The following is a 19,312-nucleotide window of genomic DNA, read 5'->3' on the forward strand; positions in this document are numbered from 1 at the left end:
AGAGGAGAGCGAGTGTGTAAAGAAAACGAAGAAGAAAATGATGAGAGACCGAAATTGAAGAGAGAGATAAAAGTATACAACTTAATTGGTGACGTGGCTGCGTCGCTCACCCGTCGCTTATTTTAGGAGTGCAGCGGAACATTTCTCTTATTTTTAATACGTTTATTTATCATAAATTCGTATCCCAATATAAAAAGTCTGGATTCGCCTAAAACAAAATCCTAAAATACTCAGAATAAAATAAAATAATTTTATAAAGATGAACAATTTTATATGGTGGAATCATTACACATCTTTGTAAATGTGTTTTAGGGTTTAGGGTTTGTTTTAGGTGATTCGTTCCGGACAAACGGCACCCCTAGATAAGCTTTTTGAATTGATGTTCAATTAATTTATTAATCACGAGATAATGAAGTAGTACTATATTTTATCAATTCATCATTTCTTATTAATCTTTAATATATAGTACTAGTACATTTTATTTAAATTTATGACATTTAAATAATAATTATGCATGGATTAAAATAAAATAATGGCATTAAAAAAATGAGTAATAAAAGGCTATCGTTTACTTTGTTCAGCTATCGGTCTCCACCGAGCTCAACACCGCCGATTCCGCCGCCACGGCCAGATGAAGCAGAAGCAATGGCCTCTTCATAAATCATCCACCCCTCCCTTGATCAAAAAGCAAAAGAATACCCTCGCTTTGGCAAAAACATCGAAACCCCCCCAATTCAACTATCTCCGGCATCCCCTACGACGCATTAGTCAGGATCGCCGCGTCCTTCACTCTGCCGGATCTGAGGGCGGCTTCGCTCAAGCCGCTCAGCGAGGCCATGGCTTTGTTTAAGCGAGGGAAGCAATTCAAGCACGGCCGCCAGCCCTGCTTGGACAAGGCTTTGGATTGTTTCTTGAAGGCGGCAGGCGGCAGCGCGTGGCTCTGTTCTAGCTATGGTAGATGCGGGTTTGATTTATTGGGAAATGGGGGTGTTTGAAAAGGCTATTGTTTGGTCTTGGTGATTCATGATTGGGTGTGTGTGTTTGGGAATAATCAATTTCAGCATATAGTGTTTGATGTTTAGGACTGTTATTGATGATTAATGTACTTCTAAATGAGAAATCTTTGTCATAAGTTATGTTTCTAGAATCAATTTTATACATACGAAATTGAGAAACCAATTAATGAGATTACAAAACAAAGCTACTACTATATGAATGACGATTGTGCATATGCTGCAGCTAAACCTCCAAATACCAAACAGGCAGTTGAGTGGCTGTACAAGGCTTCCATTGCCGGCCATGCTCGCGCTCAATACCAACTGGCGCTTTCTTTTCATCAAGGAAAAGGGGTGGAACAAAGTGTACGAGAAGCGGTATGATGTTATCCAACTGTCTACTGTTTTGACCTTAACATATGCCAACCTATTGAAACTCAGAAGAAATGCATCCGGTTGTAAGTTTCAGGCTGCGTTGGTTGATAAATCAGTTGGTACAAGGCTGGAATCTGGATGTTGCATATGAAATTGAGCTTTGACTAGAAGCACAACTAGACCAGACCAATTCTTCATAATTCTGTATTGGAACTGAACTAACTTATTACTATAAGAGTAGTATAAAAGAAACCAAGTTTGTAATTTGATCCTCTTTAGTTTTACAATTTAACAGTGTTCTGTATAATGCTCATCCCTGATTATAAACACCTGTATTGTAGAAAGCCTGACTCACCCTCTAGCAGAATTAATTATCGACTATTATATTGTATTTTAACGATGATGGCCCAAATAATGAAGTTGTTGGTGTTCATAGGGGTTACAGTTGCTCTTGTAGTTTCATAGACTGCTGACTAATGGTTATCCTTTACTCGTATTACTAATTTTAATAGGCTGGCTGGTATGCAAGAGCTGCAGAGGGGGGATATGCGCGTGCGATGTACAATACATCCCTATGCTACTCACTCGGTGAAGGTTTGGAGCAATCGGATATGTTGGCTAGAAAATGGATGAGGAGGGCAGCTGACCATGGCCATAGCAAAGCTCAGTATGAGCACGGATTGGCCCTCATTTCAGTATGTAACACGAGCACTCTTTGCTTTCAGTTGTCGTGAGTAATTGCTCAAAACTCAGATAGTTAGATGATATTTCTACTTCGTTGACAGGAAGGCGACGCAATGAATGGTGTGGTGTACCTGGAACTGGCTACCAGGGCCGGTGAAATGGCTGCAGCACCAGCAAGAGACGCTGTGCTTGAGCAACTCTCAGCAAGTTGTCGAAATAGAGCTGTAATTCTTGCCGACAAATGGCGCTCTTTAGCCTCCTCCCGGTGACTCCACTACTACCTATTTACCCTCGTTACAGCCATTAGCATTTTTATGTGTGTCAAAATTTGTAAACTAGTATGTACCTAAATTTCATGGAGTAAATTCTTTTCTTAATTATATAACTTACTAATTCCTAATTTATGATTTATTTTATTTGAAAATTCTAATCAAATTGAAATGATTTCATTCTAATGTTGTTCGCTAAAATAGTTGAACTGATTCAAATATGGGGTTCTTTGAGTGGAAAATTGTTGGTCCAAATGGGGGAGTACCAAACCAACTTTTGACTTAATTGTCAACTCACTTTATAGTATGCACATCATCACATGCTTCAACTTAAGCACTATACAATTTAAATCTTCAATTAATTGAAAAGATTATAGCATAAACTATCCTCCTTAATTAGAGTAGTAATTATGAACCAATCATATAGTAACACATTGTTTATAATTATAAGTGCAATTCCTCACAACAGAAATAAATAAGTAACAATTCACAGACAGACAGTTATATTTATCTGCAACTTTTGAGCTCCGAGTTCGCAAATGCTCCACTACCGAATTCATCTTTTTTTTAATCAGTTGACAACTGAAAAGGAGAACAAAAAAAGAAAAGGAAATGGTTTGAATATAAATAAGGAAATTGAAATTACGCGTTTCCCTTCCGGAGCATCGGAAGTGGTGAAGATTACGCTGCCGTCACATGGTATTGCCATTACTTGCGTTATTTTCACTCCTTCAATCCATTTCTAACCGCTTAATACGATTCATTTTATTGTGAATCAAAGGGCGGAGATGTATATGGGTATGCATTTCTTATCTAGTAGTATCTATAACAAGAAGGTAAAACACAGAGTGGAATTTCCCAATTTCGTTGAATAAAATCGTCGAGCATTTTCTACGCATTCTCATTTTTCAGTTTCCCCCAATTTATTTTGCAGATTCTGCAAAGTGGACTTTGGCTTGTCTGGATATGTGGCTTCTTCTTGATTGGTGTCTCCTTCTACGGCACCCAAATGCTGAAAGACCAGATCAAGATGAAGAGTTCGAGTATCCCCACCATCACTATCTTTACAGCGCCGAGGCCTTTCGTTGGATCATTCGGTGAAAGACAGAGTCTTGCTGTTAGATCATGGCTCGGATTGTCGGAACACATCAATGTCGTTCTTTTCAGCCAAGACCCTTCTGTTTCCTCCTTTGCTACCTCCATTGGTCCACGAATCTCTGTGGAGACCAAAATCGATTTCACGTGAGTTTGATTCTTTCACCATCTTAACTCAAGGTGGACTGATTTGCTAATGGTGGGATGGATTCCTACATTTTCATCGTTTTACTAGGTTTCTGGGCACCCCCTTTTTCCATTCAATGGTTGCTCGATCTCTGTCATCCTCATCAGATATTTCTGTGTTGATTGATCCAGACACCATTCTCATGCCAGACCTTCTCTCCACTTTGAGATACGCTCATAAGCTAGACCAAGACTGGCTGCTCGTTGCTTCATCGCGAAACGCTTCCACCTTCCCCTTTCCGTTACAGTCTGATGATGGTGGCGATAGGATACAAAAGGTATTGTGCCGGTTCATCATATTCTGGTGGGAGAAGCAGATCTTCATCTTGTGTGTGCTAAAACTGTCGTCTTCCTTAGTTGCAGGCGTTGCTCGTTCAAGAAGCTTCGTGCGGAGAAAAAATGCTTATAGCATGGAACAATGGAGATCTGCCTCTTCACAAGGGTGTTCTTCCCCCTTTCTTGTTTGGGAAGGGAGTTCACAACCATTGGCTTGTCACTGAAGCTTTGATCTCTGATTTCAGGCTCGTGATCGATGCAACCTTGACTGTGTCGAGTTTCTACCTAAGCGAGCTTGATCAAGAAAAAAGCTGGGAACTTGCTGGGAATTCCCTTCTTGGAAGGAACTATGGATCATTTTCTTTCGATGATCCGAACTATACTAATTCATTCAGATTATCTACATGTGGTGGGAACTATCTGTTTACAAACACGGATCACAGCGCTGTGTTTTGGCAGGGATACAACAGACCACTGAACCTGAGAAACAAGAGCCTCTTTTTATCTACACAAAAGGAGTTGTTTGATTGTGTTGAAGCAGTGAAGTCACACGAAGGGTGCTTCAAACGAGAGGCGTTGAGTGTGACGAAAGCAGTCACACTTCCAATGTCCATGGAATCTCTACTGGCAATGCAGGCTGATCAGAACAAGACAATTCTACTTGGAATTGCTGGATCTAGTTACAAAGACATGCTGATGAGCTGGGTCTGCAGGCTGCGTTACCTCCAAGTACCGAACTATTTGGTCTGCGCCCTCGATGATGAAGTCTATGATTTCTCAGTCCTGCAGGTGGCTTCACCTCCATTACTGATCTATATAGCTTGATTGACGGTTTCAAGATTAGCTAACATTTTATGTTCATATGTTAGGGCGTCCCAGTTATTAAATGTGCATCTCCTCCAACCAACATCAGCTTCGATGACTGCCATTTCGGATCCGAATGCTTTCAGAAAGTAACTAAAGTGAAGTCAAGAATGGTTCTGCAGATTTTGGAGCTTGGGTATAATGTGCTTTTGAGTGATGTGGATGTGTATTGGTTCAAGAATCCATTGGATTATCTCACTTCTTTCGGCCCGGGTGTTCTTGTCGCACAGTCCGATGAATTTAATGTCACAGGTAAATATAATAGGGCAAATTGCCACAAAAAATTCATGAAGTTTGGTTTGATGGTTGCGAAAAAATTCCAAACTTATGGGTTTCTGGCTAATTTCTAAAGATACAGAGCGGATCAGAAGTTGATTTTTTCAGCATTTTGCCCTATGGTGAAAGAGCAAATATAACTTCTTGCTTCTGGTTTCTTGCAGGAGCAATGAACTTGCCTCGGCGCCTTAACTCTGGCTTCTATTATGCTCATTCAGACAGAATAACAATTGCTGCGCTGGGAAAGGTGGTGCAGCACGCAGCCTATTCCAATCTATCCGAACAACCAAGCTTCTACGATACGTTATGCGGGGAAGGTGGCTCCTACAGGTTAGGCGATGACCAGTGCTTGGACCCAGAAACGAACCTACGGGTCCATTTCTTGGATCGAGATCTCTTCCCAAACGGTGCATACCGTGGTCTGTGGGAGGAGGAGGACACAAAGAAGGCCTGCGAGGAAAGGGGCTGTTTTGTTCTACACAACAACTGGATAAACGGGAGAAAAAAGAAGCTCGAAAGGCAGGTATTGTCCGGGCTGTGGGAGTATGACATCAACACTAGAATGTGTTTGCAAAGCTGGTACATGACAAATCCCAAAAGTTATTTCTAAGCATCATTGCTAATTCCTATGCGTAGACATCGATAACTTAGTTCTTGCCGTTGGACTTTTAGAATAAAGCTAAAAAAAGGAAAGAGCTTAGGAAACTAAGAAAAACATAGGTTTTAGAGCTTTAGATACCTACCCCCACACCACAGCTTCATCAATCTGCTTCTGCTGGTCTGAGATGCTGGAGGGATGTTTTCATGTTTCCAGTCGACCGCAAGCCCAGCCGTGCAAAATACGTGCAAGAGAAAGCAGGAGGTGAGAGAGGAGACGCCGTCTCATTCACAGAGTGTGAGCAGGCAAATGAAGGATATCATGGTGAGGGTAGTTCATGCTGGTGGTCGAGTAGAAATGTATCATACTCGAATTCGTGCCTCCGAACTCATTCAGAAATACCCAGATTTCTGCATCACTACTCCTCAGGTCTTCAACCGCCCACAGGAATCTGTCTTGACAGCAGACGACGTCTTGTTACCTGGCCGGAAATACTTTCTCATGAGGCGTACTTCTGTGGAGAAGTTGAAACGTAAACACTCAGCCAGAGGGAGGGCCGGTGAAATTGAAGAAGCCGGAGATGTTAGTTTCGAGGAATCCATCTCTTCTGCTCAGGACCTCTTCGTTTCCACAGAGCGTCCGCGTCGTGCAGATTCTGCAGCGAAAAAATCTGTGAAAGAGAAGAGACCATTCGTTCCACCAATCCAAAAGCCGAAGCTATGGAAGGAAAGCGACTGGGAGCCGAGCCTCGATTCTATACGAGAGTTATCTCCATGAACACAAACCGTTTAATCAGATTCCTCTATGTTTATTGGCTTCTTGTGTTTGATTATGAACTTTCTTCTTGATTGAGAAATAATACTTGATTATCATGAGATCTCCATAAGTGAATAACATATATGTGGAAGATGCGAATCATATGCATAAATCTCAGTTGAAAAATTTCAGTGCACATTATAATAAAACAATTGGAGTTTCACTCACAGTAAGTAGGATAAGAACTTGGTGAAGATCCATGTATAAACAACAGCAAAAGTGGCACCAGCAGGGATGGTGACAGCCCACGACGTCACAATCTCCCTCACGGTCTCTGCTCGTACGCTGTTAAGCCCTCTTGCGAACCCTACCCCCATCACTGCTCCAACCAGCGTGTGTGTGGCCGAGATAGGCAGTCCGAGCTTCGAAGCCCCAAGCACAACCGATGCTGCTGCAAACTCAGCAGCAAAGCCCCTAGTCGGTGTCAGCTCCGTTATCTTCTTCCCAATAGTCGCGATAACTCTGTATCCCCACACCATAAGCCCTGCAACGATCCCAAATCCGCCCCATGCCAGCACGTCATTAGGGATCACAATCTCACCGCCACACGCCCCACCTTGCAGAATCGATAGGGCCGCTGCCAGAGGGCCTATCGCATTGGAGACATCGTTCCCCCCGTGTGCAAATGACATGAAGCAGGCCGACAGAACTTGCATGTACCCGAACACTCCGTAAACTATCTTCAACTGCGTTCCCTTAGGACCAGCTATATCAGACAGGAGACCGATGTTTTTACTCGACTCGTTCTCTGTTCTCGATTCTGTCACTTGTGCATCATCTTTAGGAGGCTTGTCTAGGAGGTGGCCGAGCTGTGTCCTTATGATTCTGTCGAACAGGACAGCTCCGCAAGCGCCACAGGCTAAGGCCTGCGCGATAGCTACAGATAGAGTCTGGCTGAGAGGGAATGCAGCGAAGGAAATCCCTGTGACGCCTAAGAAGACGGCTAATGGTGCAGCTGCCGCTGCTGCTTGCCCCGGGTTTCGAGCACTGTAAACAAACTAGAGATGTAGAGACAAGGCTTAGATTTGAGGCTGCATCCACAAGACTGAAACATATGTACATACATACCCTGCGGATGCATTTATAGACGAGGAAAGAGGCGAATGCTCCCACCAAAGGCGACACGACCCAGGACAAAGTGACTCGAGCGAGGGAACTCCAGAAAACAGCTCCAGCGCCTCCGTAGACTAGCCCGAATCCGACCATTGATCCAACTATACAATGCGTGGTAGAGACAGGCCAACCATAGTATGATGCAACCTAAGTAGGCAAATTGAAGAAGAGTTGGTAGCAGTTAATGAGTGATAGTACTAGTATTCGATATACCTGGAGCCAAGTGCCAGCAGCAGCCAAGGAAGAAATAAGGCCAGCAAAAAGCAGAGTCTCCTTCCCCTGAAACACAGTGGCAACGAGAATCCCCTTCTGCATGGTGGTGGTCACGTGCGTCCCCATGAGCAGCGCCCCGGAGAACTCCAGCACGGCGGCGATGATGACCGCCCTCCTCAGGGACAGCGCCCCCGACCCCACCGACGTCCCCATGGCGTTGGCCACGTCGTTGGCCCCGATGTTCCACGCCATGTAGAATCCGAAGAGCAGCGTGGCGTACGACACCGCGCGAGTCTTGAGCGGCAGCCCCCGCCCCAGCGACGGCATCGCCAGCGGCAGGGCCAGCACCGCCACCGCGATGCACACCCCCACCGCCGCCGCCGTCGCCGGGGAGATGTTCATGGCCTCCGCCACCCCGGGGAGCTCCTCATTTTCGCCGCCGGCGTAGGAGGAGGATAGGGCGGCGGAGGGAGAGAGTCTGGAGAATGAGATGGAGAGAGATGATGATGGTGGGTGAGGGTTGGGGATGAAGAGGTGTGTATTGAGTCGGAATCGGGGGAGGTGGATGTGGGAATTGCGGAGGAGGAGGAGAGAGGCGGCGGTGGTGCTGTGTCTGAGGCCGTAGGAGGTAGCCATGGACTGACTGAAATGAGAGAGACAAGGAATAATCCGAGAATTTATTGAGATTGATTAACGACCATTAATCCAGAATGAGAATGAGAAGAGTTTGCATTTTCTTGAATCTCACTTTTCTTCCGGCGGTGTGTGAATGGAATATGGATGAGTGGTTGAAAGCTGAAGATTTCAGAGCCACTATATCCAATAATATCCATTATCCACGCTACCTTTTAATCACTACCAACTCCTTTAAGTGCACCTATTTTCTGTCTCAACAAATGGATTATAGGATTATGTATCATACTTCCTCCTTTCTTCTTAATTGAGATTAATGCAAATAAATGGTGAATAAAGTAAGAGACAATAAATAAGATTTTTTGAAAAATGACTCAATTATGTTTGAATTTCCTAAAATTAAACAATTAACATTGAATGGAGAGAGTACTATATAATGTTATACTCCTATCAAAAATATCGATCAATGTAAGAAAATAGTAGTAACTAGTAGTATTATATTGTAACCGGACTGAATCTGGTATACAAGTATATTTTACGATAAGGAGTACTATATATACTGAAAAAATGTTACTACTGTACTACTCCCTATAAGACAAAATTGCCGATTGTCAATACAATAAATCTGCATGACTTTATTATATGAGTATGAAATTTGGTGTATTCATCCTTGTAATTCTAGAATTTGACTATGGTGCTTAACATTGATGTGATCCGAGAGAAATCACAGCTGATGTCATGTGCCCAACAACAAAAATCATACCTAAACAAAACTGCCGCTTCTCAAAACCATAAATCGTTGCATATTTGCATGATTTTAGTAATGTTTGGATGTAAGGATGTAGCTTTAACAGTATCACATTTATGTAATTTTATTATTCCTCCGTCTCACTCAAAATATTCCTCTTTCTAATTAAAATGTAAATTTTTCATTTTTAAAAATAAATCCCTCTCTTTATTAAAATATTTAATTTCTTTTTTCTCTTTATTTACTCTACCTACAATTCTTTTTAAAATTTTATGTCACTCAAGAATATGAACATCCAGAGGACGGATAGAGCATTAGTATATTTATTATATTGTGGTGTAAATACTAAGATTCATAAATCCAGAAAATATTAAGTACTGAGTACTACTACTACTACTACTATTAATACTAGGATAAGCCCAGAGGCCCATTTTGAGCTCTTAGCCAACTGACCCAAATGGCCAATCTTAGATTTCTGTGCCGAAAATATGCTTATTAGGCCCATATTCTAGCTCGTGTCGTAAGTCCATTTCAAGTTATAAACGTTTTTATTTTTAATTTCTTGTTACCTTCTCACAAATTTTACTTATTGAAAATAAATACTGTGTATTCTTTCCGATTTGAGTTACTCTTATAAGGACAACTGGACAAGCATAATTAATTATATGTATACAGGCTTTATATATATGCAAAAAGGGGAGCGTTAGGTGTCACCACTTCTTAAAATAACACCATACCACCATTCCTAGCTAATCATTTGTACACGTGGACGAATAATAAGCTGCCACGTGGCAAAAAAAAAATTCTGAAAAAGACAGTCCGCAATATGTTGTACACTATACAACAATTTTTCTTGACCAGCAATATCCAACACACTATACAACAATCTATAGATTGATGTGTAGCGTTTATAATATTGTTGTGTAACGTTTATAATATTGTTGTATAAGTAATGTCACGGTATCACTTTAAGAGAGGTTGTCATTTTAACACAAACGTATGCAAAAATAAACAAAACTAAAAGAAGACGCGAAGATGGCGATATAATTTCCATCTACATAACGAGCTTTGATATTATGTATAATAACGTGATAAATTAAATATCTTCTTCTTTTTGGAATTGAATTGAATCTCATGATAAATATCTTCTTCTATTTTTCATAGAGAAGACTAATAATTCAATTATAGTAACAAAGACGTTGCAGAAAAATGATATATTAACACGAATACAAAAGTTTACTATTCTTTATCATGAAAACGATTTGGACAAGATAGATAGATTAAATTGCTTCTTTGACTAATTAACCGGATTATAGATATTTATATCGGTAACTTCACCACGTAATGTTTAAATCTAAGAAATAACCATTAATTATGGCTTGTTATATAATCATGTTTTCGTCAAAAATGGACAAATTCGCAACGGAACATTAATTGCTAATGAAGTAGCACAATGGTTTAAGAAGACCAAACATAAGCTACTAAATTTTCATAAAACAAGTGACACAGTGAGATGAGATTTAATTTCTAAGTACAGCGGAGTATTTATTAAAGTCAGCATTTCCCAACCTTAATTAAACAACACGGCAGTTACAATTTGACAGTTTGGTAATCTATTTCTCGAGCTGTGTAGAAAACAAAATATTGTCCATATTCAAGATTGATTTATAGGAGTAGTATATTTCTAAAACCAGTCAAATTCTAATTGTCGTTTTTGTGTAATTTAACCGTACCATCCCAACCAAACAAAACAAACAAAGTGCTAAATCCATGTCATTTTCCAAAAGACTATAGCAAATTAATGGATAATAATGGCCCACAATGTGACAATTTGTAACTATTGGCGTCGCAACAAAACATTAAATTGTATAAAATTTTGCAAGTGGCAATCGCCATCTAGGACCTTCGTTGGAGATTTTTTGAACATGAACATTCTATATTGTATGCTATTGTTTCATATATTCATTCAAAGTGTATTTCATAGAGAGGAGAATATACGCCTAAATAGGCTGAGAATCATGTACATATGGTATGATTTACCCTAGCTATAAATCAGGAAGAGATAATTTACAATTAATGTGAGATCATTCTAATTTAGTTTCTAGTCTTGGTGTATCTTCCGTGATATCTTCCAACACTCCCCCTCAAGTTAACAATGGGATCACCCATTTTTAACTTGCCCAATACTTCATGGAAGCTTCTTAAATCCACAGCCTTCGTAAGAATATCTGCTAACTGGTCTTTTGAACGAACAAATGGAAGGTCCACAATTCTAGCTTCTATATTCTCCTTGATGAAGTGGCGGTCTACTTCAACATGCTTCGTTCGATCATGTTGCACGGGATTTTCAGATATGCTTATTGCTGCCTTGTTGTCACTAACCTCGCCTTGTAGCGCTCAATTGAACCGTCTGGCTTCCTCTTGATCGTGAATACCCAACGACATCCTACTAGTCTAAACCCCTCGGGTCTCAGACACACTTCCCACGTTCTGCTTTTCATTAGTGCCTTCATTTCTACGAGCATTGCTTCCCTTCAATGTTTGATTTTCATTGCTTCTTCCGCAGTTCTGGGAATTTCCTCTTCATCATATAGAGCTACTGTGAAGGCCTTTGCCATCTCCGTCAAATTTGCTTTAGCCAGATTCGCCACCGAATATCTACTCTTCTTCGAGATACGTTCTGGGTTGTACCTCTTGGGTGGGACGCCCCTTGTGGTTCGATAAGGGAGTATGTACTGTCCTGTATCTCCATCAATCGCAGCAGTCTCTATCGGTTCCAGTTCTGTCACAGAGTCATTAGGAATATTCGTACTATTGACTCCAGGTTCAGTAATTACCTCAGATATCACTGGAGGAGGACTATCGGGAGAAGGCGAGTGAGGAGGCTCCGCTGTTGACAAGACAGGCTCTGCGGCAGTACTAACTGTCTCTGTTGGTTCCGCGACAGAGTTGCTTGGTGGTGACACAAACCAACTTAGAGGTCCACTCGTCCTATCAATAGTTCTACTCTCCCCCTGACCACTAAGGTTGGTGTAGTAATACTCACACTCAAGAAAGTTGCAATTCATAGTGGTTATTATCTTCCTAGAGGATGGATCAAAGCACCTATACCCCTTTTGGTTGATTCCATACCCCAAAAAACACATTTTATGGCGCAACCGGAAAATTTGGTTCTTTCGTGTTTTGGAACATGGACATACACGGAACACCCAAAAATTTTAAGTGGTAAGGTAAGTGGTTCAGGTACTTTGGCTAGGGAAGATAAAAGTTGTAAAGGAGTTTTCATGTTTAAAATTTTTGTTCGTAGACGGTTAACTAAATACACAGATGTAGCAACAGTCTCAGGCCATAAAAATTTTGGAACATTAGAATCAAAAAACAAGGCACGAGTAATTTCCAAAATGATCCTATTTTTCCTTTCAGCTACTTCATTTTGTTCGGGTGTATATGGGCAAGAGGTTTGGTGAACTAACCCTTTATCCACGAAAAAATTTGACATTTCCCGATTTACAAACTCCCTCCCGTTGTCTGACCTAAGAATTTTAATGGTTGTCTGAAATTGAGTTTGAACCAGTTTGTAAAAAAGGACAAATTTTTCGTACACCTCAGATTTGTTTTTCAAAAAATATACCCACGTCATTCTCGAACAATCATCCACAAACAATAAAAAATATTTAAAACCATGATCACCAGTAACGGGTGCACGACCCTAGACATCAGCATGTACCAAAGAAAAAAGACTCTTAACTCGAGTTTCAGATGACTTAAACGATTGTCTGTGGCTTTTGGCCAAAACACAAGATTCGCAATCAAAGTTCTTAAAATGAGAAAACTTAGGAAAAAGTAATTTAAAATAACCATGAGATGGGTGACCATAACGTCTATGCCACAACCAAGCTTCTCGAGTCGCAGATCCGTGAGCCAGCATTGCGGCACTCCCTTGGTGAGCCATCTCGTCAACATAGTAGAGGCCTTGACGCTCAGTGCCACGCCCAATTATCCTCCTCGTCCTGATATCCTGTAATACACAGAAATTAGGATGCATTAGTAGCGTACAATTTCATTCCTTCGTCACGTGACTAATAGACATCAACTTGTGAGATAATTTGGGAACATAGAGACAATTCGACAATTTTAGCGTGGGAGAAATCTCAATTGTTCCACTACCCTCTACTGATGTTAATTCCCCATCTGCAGTCTGTATTTGACTTTTCATTTTTCCACAAAAATCCAAAAAATCCCTCCTATCATGAGTCATAGTATCAGTCGCCCCACAATAAAAAATCCACCCTCTATCTTTTTCTCTCGGCTTACATTCTACATTACATGCAATAGGCAATTTGTGCAAGATTTCAAATCTATTGGGGCTGACAAATGCATTATCACATAATATGGGGTCATTTATCAAAATACTCAAACTATGGGGGTCAGATTGTGAGACATGGGGTTCAATATGTAATTTTTTCAAAAAAGAGGGGCTGGCAGGAAAATTATAAATTGGGCTAGGGTTTCTCAAACCCAGCCCATTACCTCCTGGGAAAATCCCGCCGCCGCTCTCTTCTCCTCCGACGCGTCCGGCGAAGGCTGCCTGCCCGACTTCTTCGCCTCGCCTGCCGCCGCCGCCGCGTGGAGTTTCTCCGTCGGCGCCTCTCCCACGGGAATTGAACTCTGTTCCACCGGCTTCCTCCACTCCGATGGCCAATCGTGCCTTTCCCTTTTGAGTTTCATCCCACCATTCCGGGAATCCCACTAATTTGAAGCAGGTTTCCTTGGTATGTTTATTCATCCCGTAATGAGAGCACCACAACTTGGTTTTGTCTGGCTTGTTGGCTCCACCGCGGCGGTTGTTGGTGGCGGCGGGGTGTTGGGTCTGCTGGCGGGGCGGCGCCGGTTGGGATGAGGTTCACTGGTTTCGGGCTCCGAATCCGAAGCCCACTCCTCCTGACGGCGCTTCTCCAGTCGACGCTCCAGTCGGGTTCGTCGGCGACATGATTTTCTGTCGTATAGCCTCCCGTTTTACCCAGCCATATGCGACGTCCACTGGAGGTGTCGGGCTATCTTTGAGGATATCCCTTCTGACTCCTTCGTATTGAGAATTCAATCCGGCCAAAAATTTGTATAATCTGCATGTATTGATGATTTCTCGATACTGACACACTCCTTTGTCGCAGCAGGTGATGGTTTTGTTCTGGCATCTATCGATCTCCACCTATACTCCGTGCAGGGTTCTCCAGTACGTTTCCAGATCCATGTCCCCTTGGACAATTCGACTGACCTTCTCCTCTAGGTCGTATATCAAATATGCATCCGACGTACTTTGATACGTCACAGCCAAGCTATCCCAAATCGCCTTCGCACTTTGGTGATGTGTGAAATCTCCGACGAGGTTGATCTCCATATTGTCAACCATCCAGGAAAAGACCACCAAATCGGTCTCTTCCCACTCCAGATATCCTTATCTGTTGGGTCTGGGGGCGCCGGCACTCCCGTGATGTGCCTCGACGCCCGTCTGCATCCAATGGCAACTCGCATAAGCCGAGCCCATAATGGATAATTTCTCCCATTTAGTTTGAATGCTACCGTCACATTCTTGCTGGTTTTGAGTCTGATATCGCCGGGTTTAACATCATCTTCATCCCCTGACATTTTGCAGGTTCGGTTGTCCGTCGCCTTCTGGTCGGGACAAGGTATTGGCGATGATGAACTATTTTCTGAGCCTCTGAATCTCCTGCTCTGAAGCCATGTTTGCTATTGTTTCATATATTCATTCAAGTGTATTTCATAGAGAGGAGAATACACGCCTAAATAGGCTGAGAATCATGTACATATGGTATGATTTACCCTAGCTATAAATCAGGAAGAGATAATTTACAATTAATGTGAGATCATTCTAATTTAGTTCCTAATCTTGGTGTATCTTCCGTGATATCTTCCAACATATATGATGTATGATGAATGTATACATTATAAATTTTGTTTTGTCTTCTTAATTTACTTATGTCAATAGTCGCTATTCAAGAGTGTAAAAATTAATGTGCAGATATAATTTCAAAATCTTTGTGATATATATTTCGAACTTAAACCTTTAAATTTTTATAATATACTCAAAAGTTTTTATTGAGGGATGAGAAGATGAATGAGTAGACTACTATAACTCTCTCTCTTTATGATCAAGTTGCTTTCTTCTCTCCTCATTGTCGCTCTCGCCATGTTATCTCTTTCTCTCTGCAGTCTGCACCCTCTCATTCCCACCCCATGCATAGCTTGTGACTGAACATGGCCATTTTTAAAAAAAATTTAATTGAATATCTTTTTACTTTGGAGTATTAATGCTGAGCCATTGTCATGAAAAAAATTGAATATTAGTACGTTTTTTAATACTGTAGCTTGTTAGTGAATTTTTTACCCGTATAAAAAATTCACACCATTTGTTTATAAATATCAATAGTATTGTAGAAAAATGACATTTCTTTGCGCTAAGAAAATTAAGAAAAATGTATTAAATAAAAAGATATCTATACAATATATAAAAGGAGAGTTTTGGGAGAATTTTAGAGATTAATTTAAAAAATTATATTGAATTAAAATTTACGTGGAGTGAGCGGGAGGTTTTATAATAAAAGTGGTTTATAAGGAAAGTGGAAACGTGAGAATCCATTTGTCATATTTTTGGCTGAGACGATGTAGTATTTCTAAAATTTTGTTTATTTGTGTCGCACAGCTGCTCAATTCGAATGGTATAATTTTGGTTGAGTTCCTTGCCCTATGGTGCGGCCATTGTAAAGCTTTGATATCTGCGTGGGAGAAGGCAGCTACTGTAATGAAAGGTGTGGCGGCTTTAGATGCTGATACTCACCAGTCACTAGCTCAGGTAACTTTTTGTTGAAGAACTTAGTGGTACTCATATCTCATTTTATCAATTCATGATTATCACTATTTTCTTTCTTTTTGTTTTCAATAATTATAATTTTTTTCAATAGTAATGATTAGATTTTTAGTCCATCTATGTTATTTTATAGTTGATCGATGTTAAAAAATTTATGTTGGAATTATAATTGGCTAATTTTTTTTATACATATCCATAAGTAGGTTGAATAATATAAAAGGATTATTCTATAGGTAAATTTAATGTATAATTTAATTTGTCTCTAATTTTATTGAAAACTATACAAATTGAAAGTAGCTATACATATTGATTATTGATTTTGTGCATTGCAAATTGATTTTGTTCCTTATTTTATTGTAGTTTTAGGTGAGGCAGACGGCTTTAAAGATGACAAACGAGTTATTTTACCTATGCGTTCAGTTGAAGAGTGACGAATTGTGAAGAATTGAAGATTTTAGTTTATAATGAAGAGGTTGATTTTAATTTTAAAGTTAATGTAGTGTATAAAGAAGTTTTAAAAATGATGAGTAATTATCCATTGTGTTTAATTCTTCATTGTGATAGATTTTTATCTTCCTACGCCATGATTTAATGCTTAAATATTATATTATGTGATTTGTTTTAAATTTATTATGCTTCAATGTTGATTTGTATAGATTTTTGATTATCATATAACTAAAATTGTTATTCATATTGTTCATTGTTAATATTGATTCTATTTTTTTTACTCCATCCGTCCCACTTTAGCAGTCCCATTGACTTTTCTGCCATCTTTTTATAAAAATGATAAAAGAATAGTTAAAGAGTAGAAATGGTAAATTAAGAGTGAGAATAATATAGAGAAGAGTCTTATCTAAATGGTTGTCTCTCTTACTTTACCATTTCTCCACTTTAACTATTTTTTATCATTTTTACAAAATGAGGGCAGAAAAGTCAATGGGACTGCTAAAGCGGGACGGAGGGAATAATTAATTAAAATTGAAAATTAATATTTTAAAAATATACTCCACTTATTAATATGTGCATAGCCCATGTGTGATATTAGTTCCAATAAAGTAGAAGAGGGAGAAAAGTAAGAGTTAGAAAATGTGTTACTTTTTTACCAAGAATTAAAGAAAATGACTCTAGTACTATGAACTGGTCAAAATAAAAAAAATAAATCTAATATTATGGAACGGATGAAAGTAATAAATAATAATATAAGGAAAAGTTATAAGTAGAAATGTGAGAGAAAAGAAAGTTACATAAATTTTTAGTGGTTGTTAGACAACCATAGAATTCAAATGGAGTATTACATAAAAGATATACTCCACTACAAATGTGTGATTAAAAAGAATAGTCCACTTAAATTCTTGTTGGCCTATAAATAAGGGTTGGGTGTTCTTCGAAATTCCAAAAAGCAATAAATAGAAGCCATAGATCAAGTATGGTTGGATGTTCACTTCCTTCTCCCAACTCCATCAAATTTCTGTGCAGGTGGGATTCTCCCCCGGCCCCGCCTCCTCTCCGTTCTACGAGCCTATGATCTCGATTGCATAGAAATGAATAATTGATTCAAATTTAGGTTTTGTATTGGTGAAGATGAGAGAGATGCGTGGCTGCCAAGTGCCCGCGGATGATCTGGACGCATTGGTTTGGATCAGGATCTATCCAATCTCATCCAAATATATGACCACCCTACCGTTAAGATCAGAGCCTTCCTCTCCGTCAAAAAGGTGTATCCTATTATCAGCCGCCACTAATTCCTACATATCACTATCATTATCAACTTATCCACACCTATAACCACTGCCAATAGATCCATACAAATCATCAATGGAATTTTCTTATATATAGTTCATCCTGCTAGCATCCTTGGAAACAACTTATGGGACTCTCCTAACCTATAATATTCAATTAATGTAATATAAGTAACCAGTCTGAAAAATATGCTTTAAATTATTATTCATATTTAATATTCAATTATTTTGTTTGGAAATACAAAACTCGTGGACCAAGTTGGAATACCCACATGATAGATTTCAAATGTAACGGACCAACATCCAAGATTTGGGCTTGGCCTATTTCTCTAAACTTCAACTACTAAAATAAGGACATTGGCCCTCTATTCTTGTACTATTTCGTTTGGATTAAATTTTAGTATAGGATATAATGGTATTAAAAATACAACAAATAAAATAATACGATCACTGGGGCAATATACAATTGGATAAAGCAATTGAGTCAGAAATATTAAATGTTTATTTGGTAAATCGAGGCACTATTTATTCATCAAAAGGAGTTGCGTTGTCTGTAAACACTTTAATAAATTAAAGACTATCGTTACAACTAGACAATAACGTAGTAGAAAAGTTAATGTATAGTTCTTTCGATTCTCTCATTGAAACAACTCTTATTATATTAGTATTAAATTTTAAATGTACAACTTTTCAACTATAGTTAAAATAATAACCATTTAAGTTATAAAATTTGAGTCAGTTACATAATATTTGTGGACAGTTGCATAAGATTTGAACGAAATATTTGAGGTCATTTAAATTATAAAATTTGGTGATGTTTACGGAAATAACTATTTTATTTTTATTTTTTATTTTTCTTTTCATTTTTAAAGAAATAATGTTATTTTTAACATTATAAAACGTCTTTTTAACATTATAAAACGTCGTGTTATATACGAATCGAAAAAATTAAGAACAACTGAATCTTCATAATTTAATATTCTAATTTCAAATATTATAAGTAATTAAAATTTAACCAAATTTCATAATTTAAATAGTTATTATCCCACTATACTTTGAGGCTAGATAGGTCATATGCGCATGCAATCTGGCTAATTATCATTCTTAGTTTAATAATTATAGCAAGAATGTAAGCGGATTTCGTGGGGGAAATATAAAAAAGTGTAGGACTGCAAAGTCAAATATATGATAGAAAATATTACTACTATTATTAAAAAATATAATATTAAAGTTGAATTGTCGACATCCAACCATATATAGTTAATTATATCGTGTGATTTTAGTGTTGTCCGAATGTGGACATAGTCAAATCTTATATGACATCGATGCTATTTTCTAATTTTCAATTAATGACAATAATTGTGTTTAAAGTAAGTGTTTGGAAGTTGGAAGAGGAAATGAGAATATGCGAAGGTAAAACGCACTCTTCAATTTCCAGGTATCCCCAATAAATGGAAGAATTCAACCATTTATTATAGTCAAATTATGATTTAATTAATTTTTATCATACTCCCCTAAAATGAGGAAAATAAATATAAATGAATAT

At 39.0% G+C, this 19,312-nt stretch overlaps 2 protein-coding genes and 1 pseudogene across 6 annotated transcripts; 2 read left to right on the forward strand and 1 right to left on the reverse strand.

Moving 5' to 3' along the window:
• Positions 1-552: 552 nt before the first annotated feature.
• On the forward strand, positions 553-2,431 carry LOC125210536 (F-box protein At1g70590-like; annotated as a pseudogene). The gene is made up of 4 exons (XR_016137381.1): positions 553-1,037; positions 1,202-1,373; positions 1,883-2,065; positions 2,156-2,431. The product of XR_016137381.1 is annotated as an F-box protein At1g70590-like (transcript).
• Positions 2,432-2,772: 341 nt separating this feature from the next.
• Positions 2,773-6,497, forward strand: LOC125210534 (Nucleotide-diphospho-sugar transferase family protein). 4 transcript variants are annotated; one of them, XM_089069324.1, is made up of 7 exons: positions 2,777-3,022; positions 3,105-3,159; positions 3,258-3,565; positions 3,654-3,882; positions 3,962-4,669; positions 4,750-4,996; positions 5,185-6,497. In XM_089069324.1, the coding sequence occupies exons 2-7, from the start codon at positions 3,112-3,114 to the stop codon at positions 5,628-5,630; spliced, it is 1,986 nt and encodes a 661-aa protein (XP_088925450.1). In that variant the 5' UTR covers positions 2,777-3,022; positions 3,105-3,111; the 3' UTR covers positions 5,631-6,497. The 4 variants fall into 4 exon arrangements, with proteins under 4 accessions (XP_088925451.1, XP_088925453.1, XP_088925450.1 ...); XM_089069325.1 differs by having other exon boundaries at positions 2,773-3,159; positions 3,968-4,669; XM_089069327.1 differs by having other exon boundaries at positions 2,775-3,159; positions 3,737-3,882.
• Positions 6,498-6,518: 21 nt separating this feature from the next.
• Positions 6,519-8,581, reverse strand: PHT2;1 (phosphate transporter 2;1). Its single transcript, XM_048110078.2, has 3 exons — positions 7,761-8,581; positions 7,503-7,694; positions 6,519-7,432 (listed from the first exon to the last, which is right to left on the reverse strand). The coding sequence occupies exons 1-3, from the start codon at positions 8,394-8,396 to the stop codon at positions 6,599-6,601; spliced, it is 1,662 nt and encodes a 553-aa protein (XP_047966035.1). The 5' UTR covers positions 8,397-8,581; the 3' UTR covers positions 6,519-6,598.
• Positions 8,582-19,312: the final 10,731 nt, after the last annotated feature.

This window comes from Salvia hispanica, chromosome 3 (genome assembly GCF_029641045.1).
Source record: "Salvia hispanica isolate PSC_SH4W2 chromosome 3, Shi_PSC_v1, whole genome shotgun sequence".
Classification (NCBI taxonomy): Eukaryota; Viridiplantae; Streptophyta; class Magnoliopsida; order Lamiales; family Lamiaceae; genus Salvia; species Salvia hispanica.

Bases quoted from the DNA above. Each gene is read 5' to 3' on its own strand.
- LOC125210534 (XM_089069324.1), top strand. From the start codon at position 3,112: ATGTATATGGGTATGCATTTCTTATCTAGTAGTATCTATAACAAGAAG. The intron at 3,566-3,653 runs GTGAGTTTGATT...TCGTTTTACTAG, and splicing joins GAGACCAAAATCGATTTCAC to GTTTCTGGGCACCCCCTTTT. The intron at 3,883-3,961 runs GTATTGTGCCGG...CGTCTTCCTTAG, and splicing joins GTGGCGATAGGATACAAAAG to TTGCAGGCGTTGCTCGTTCA.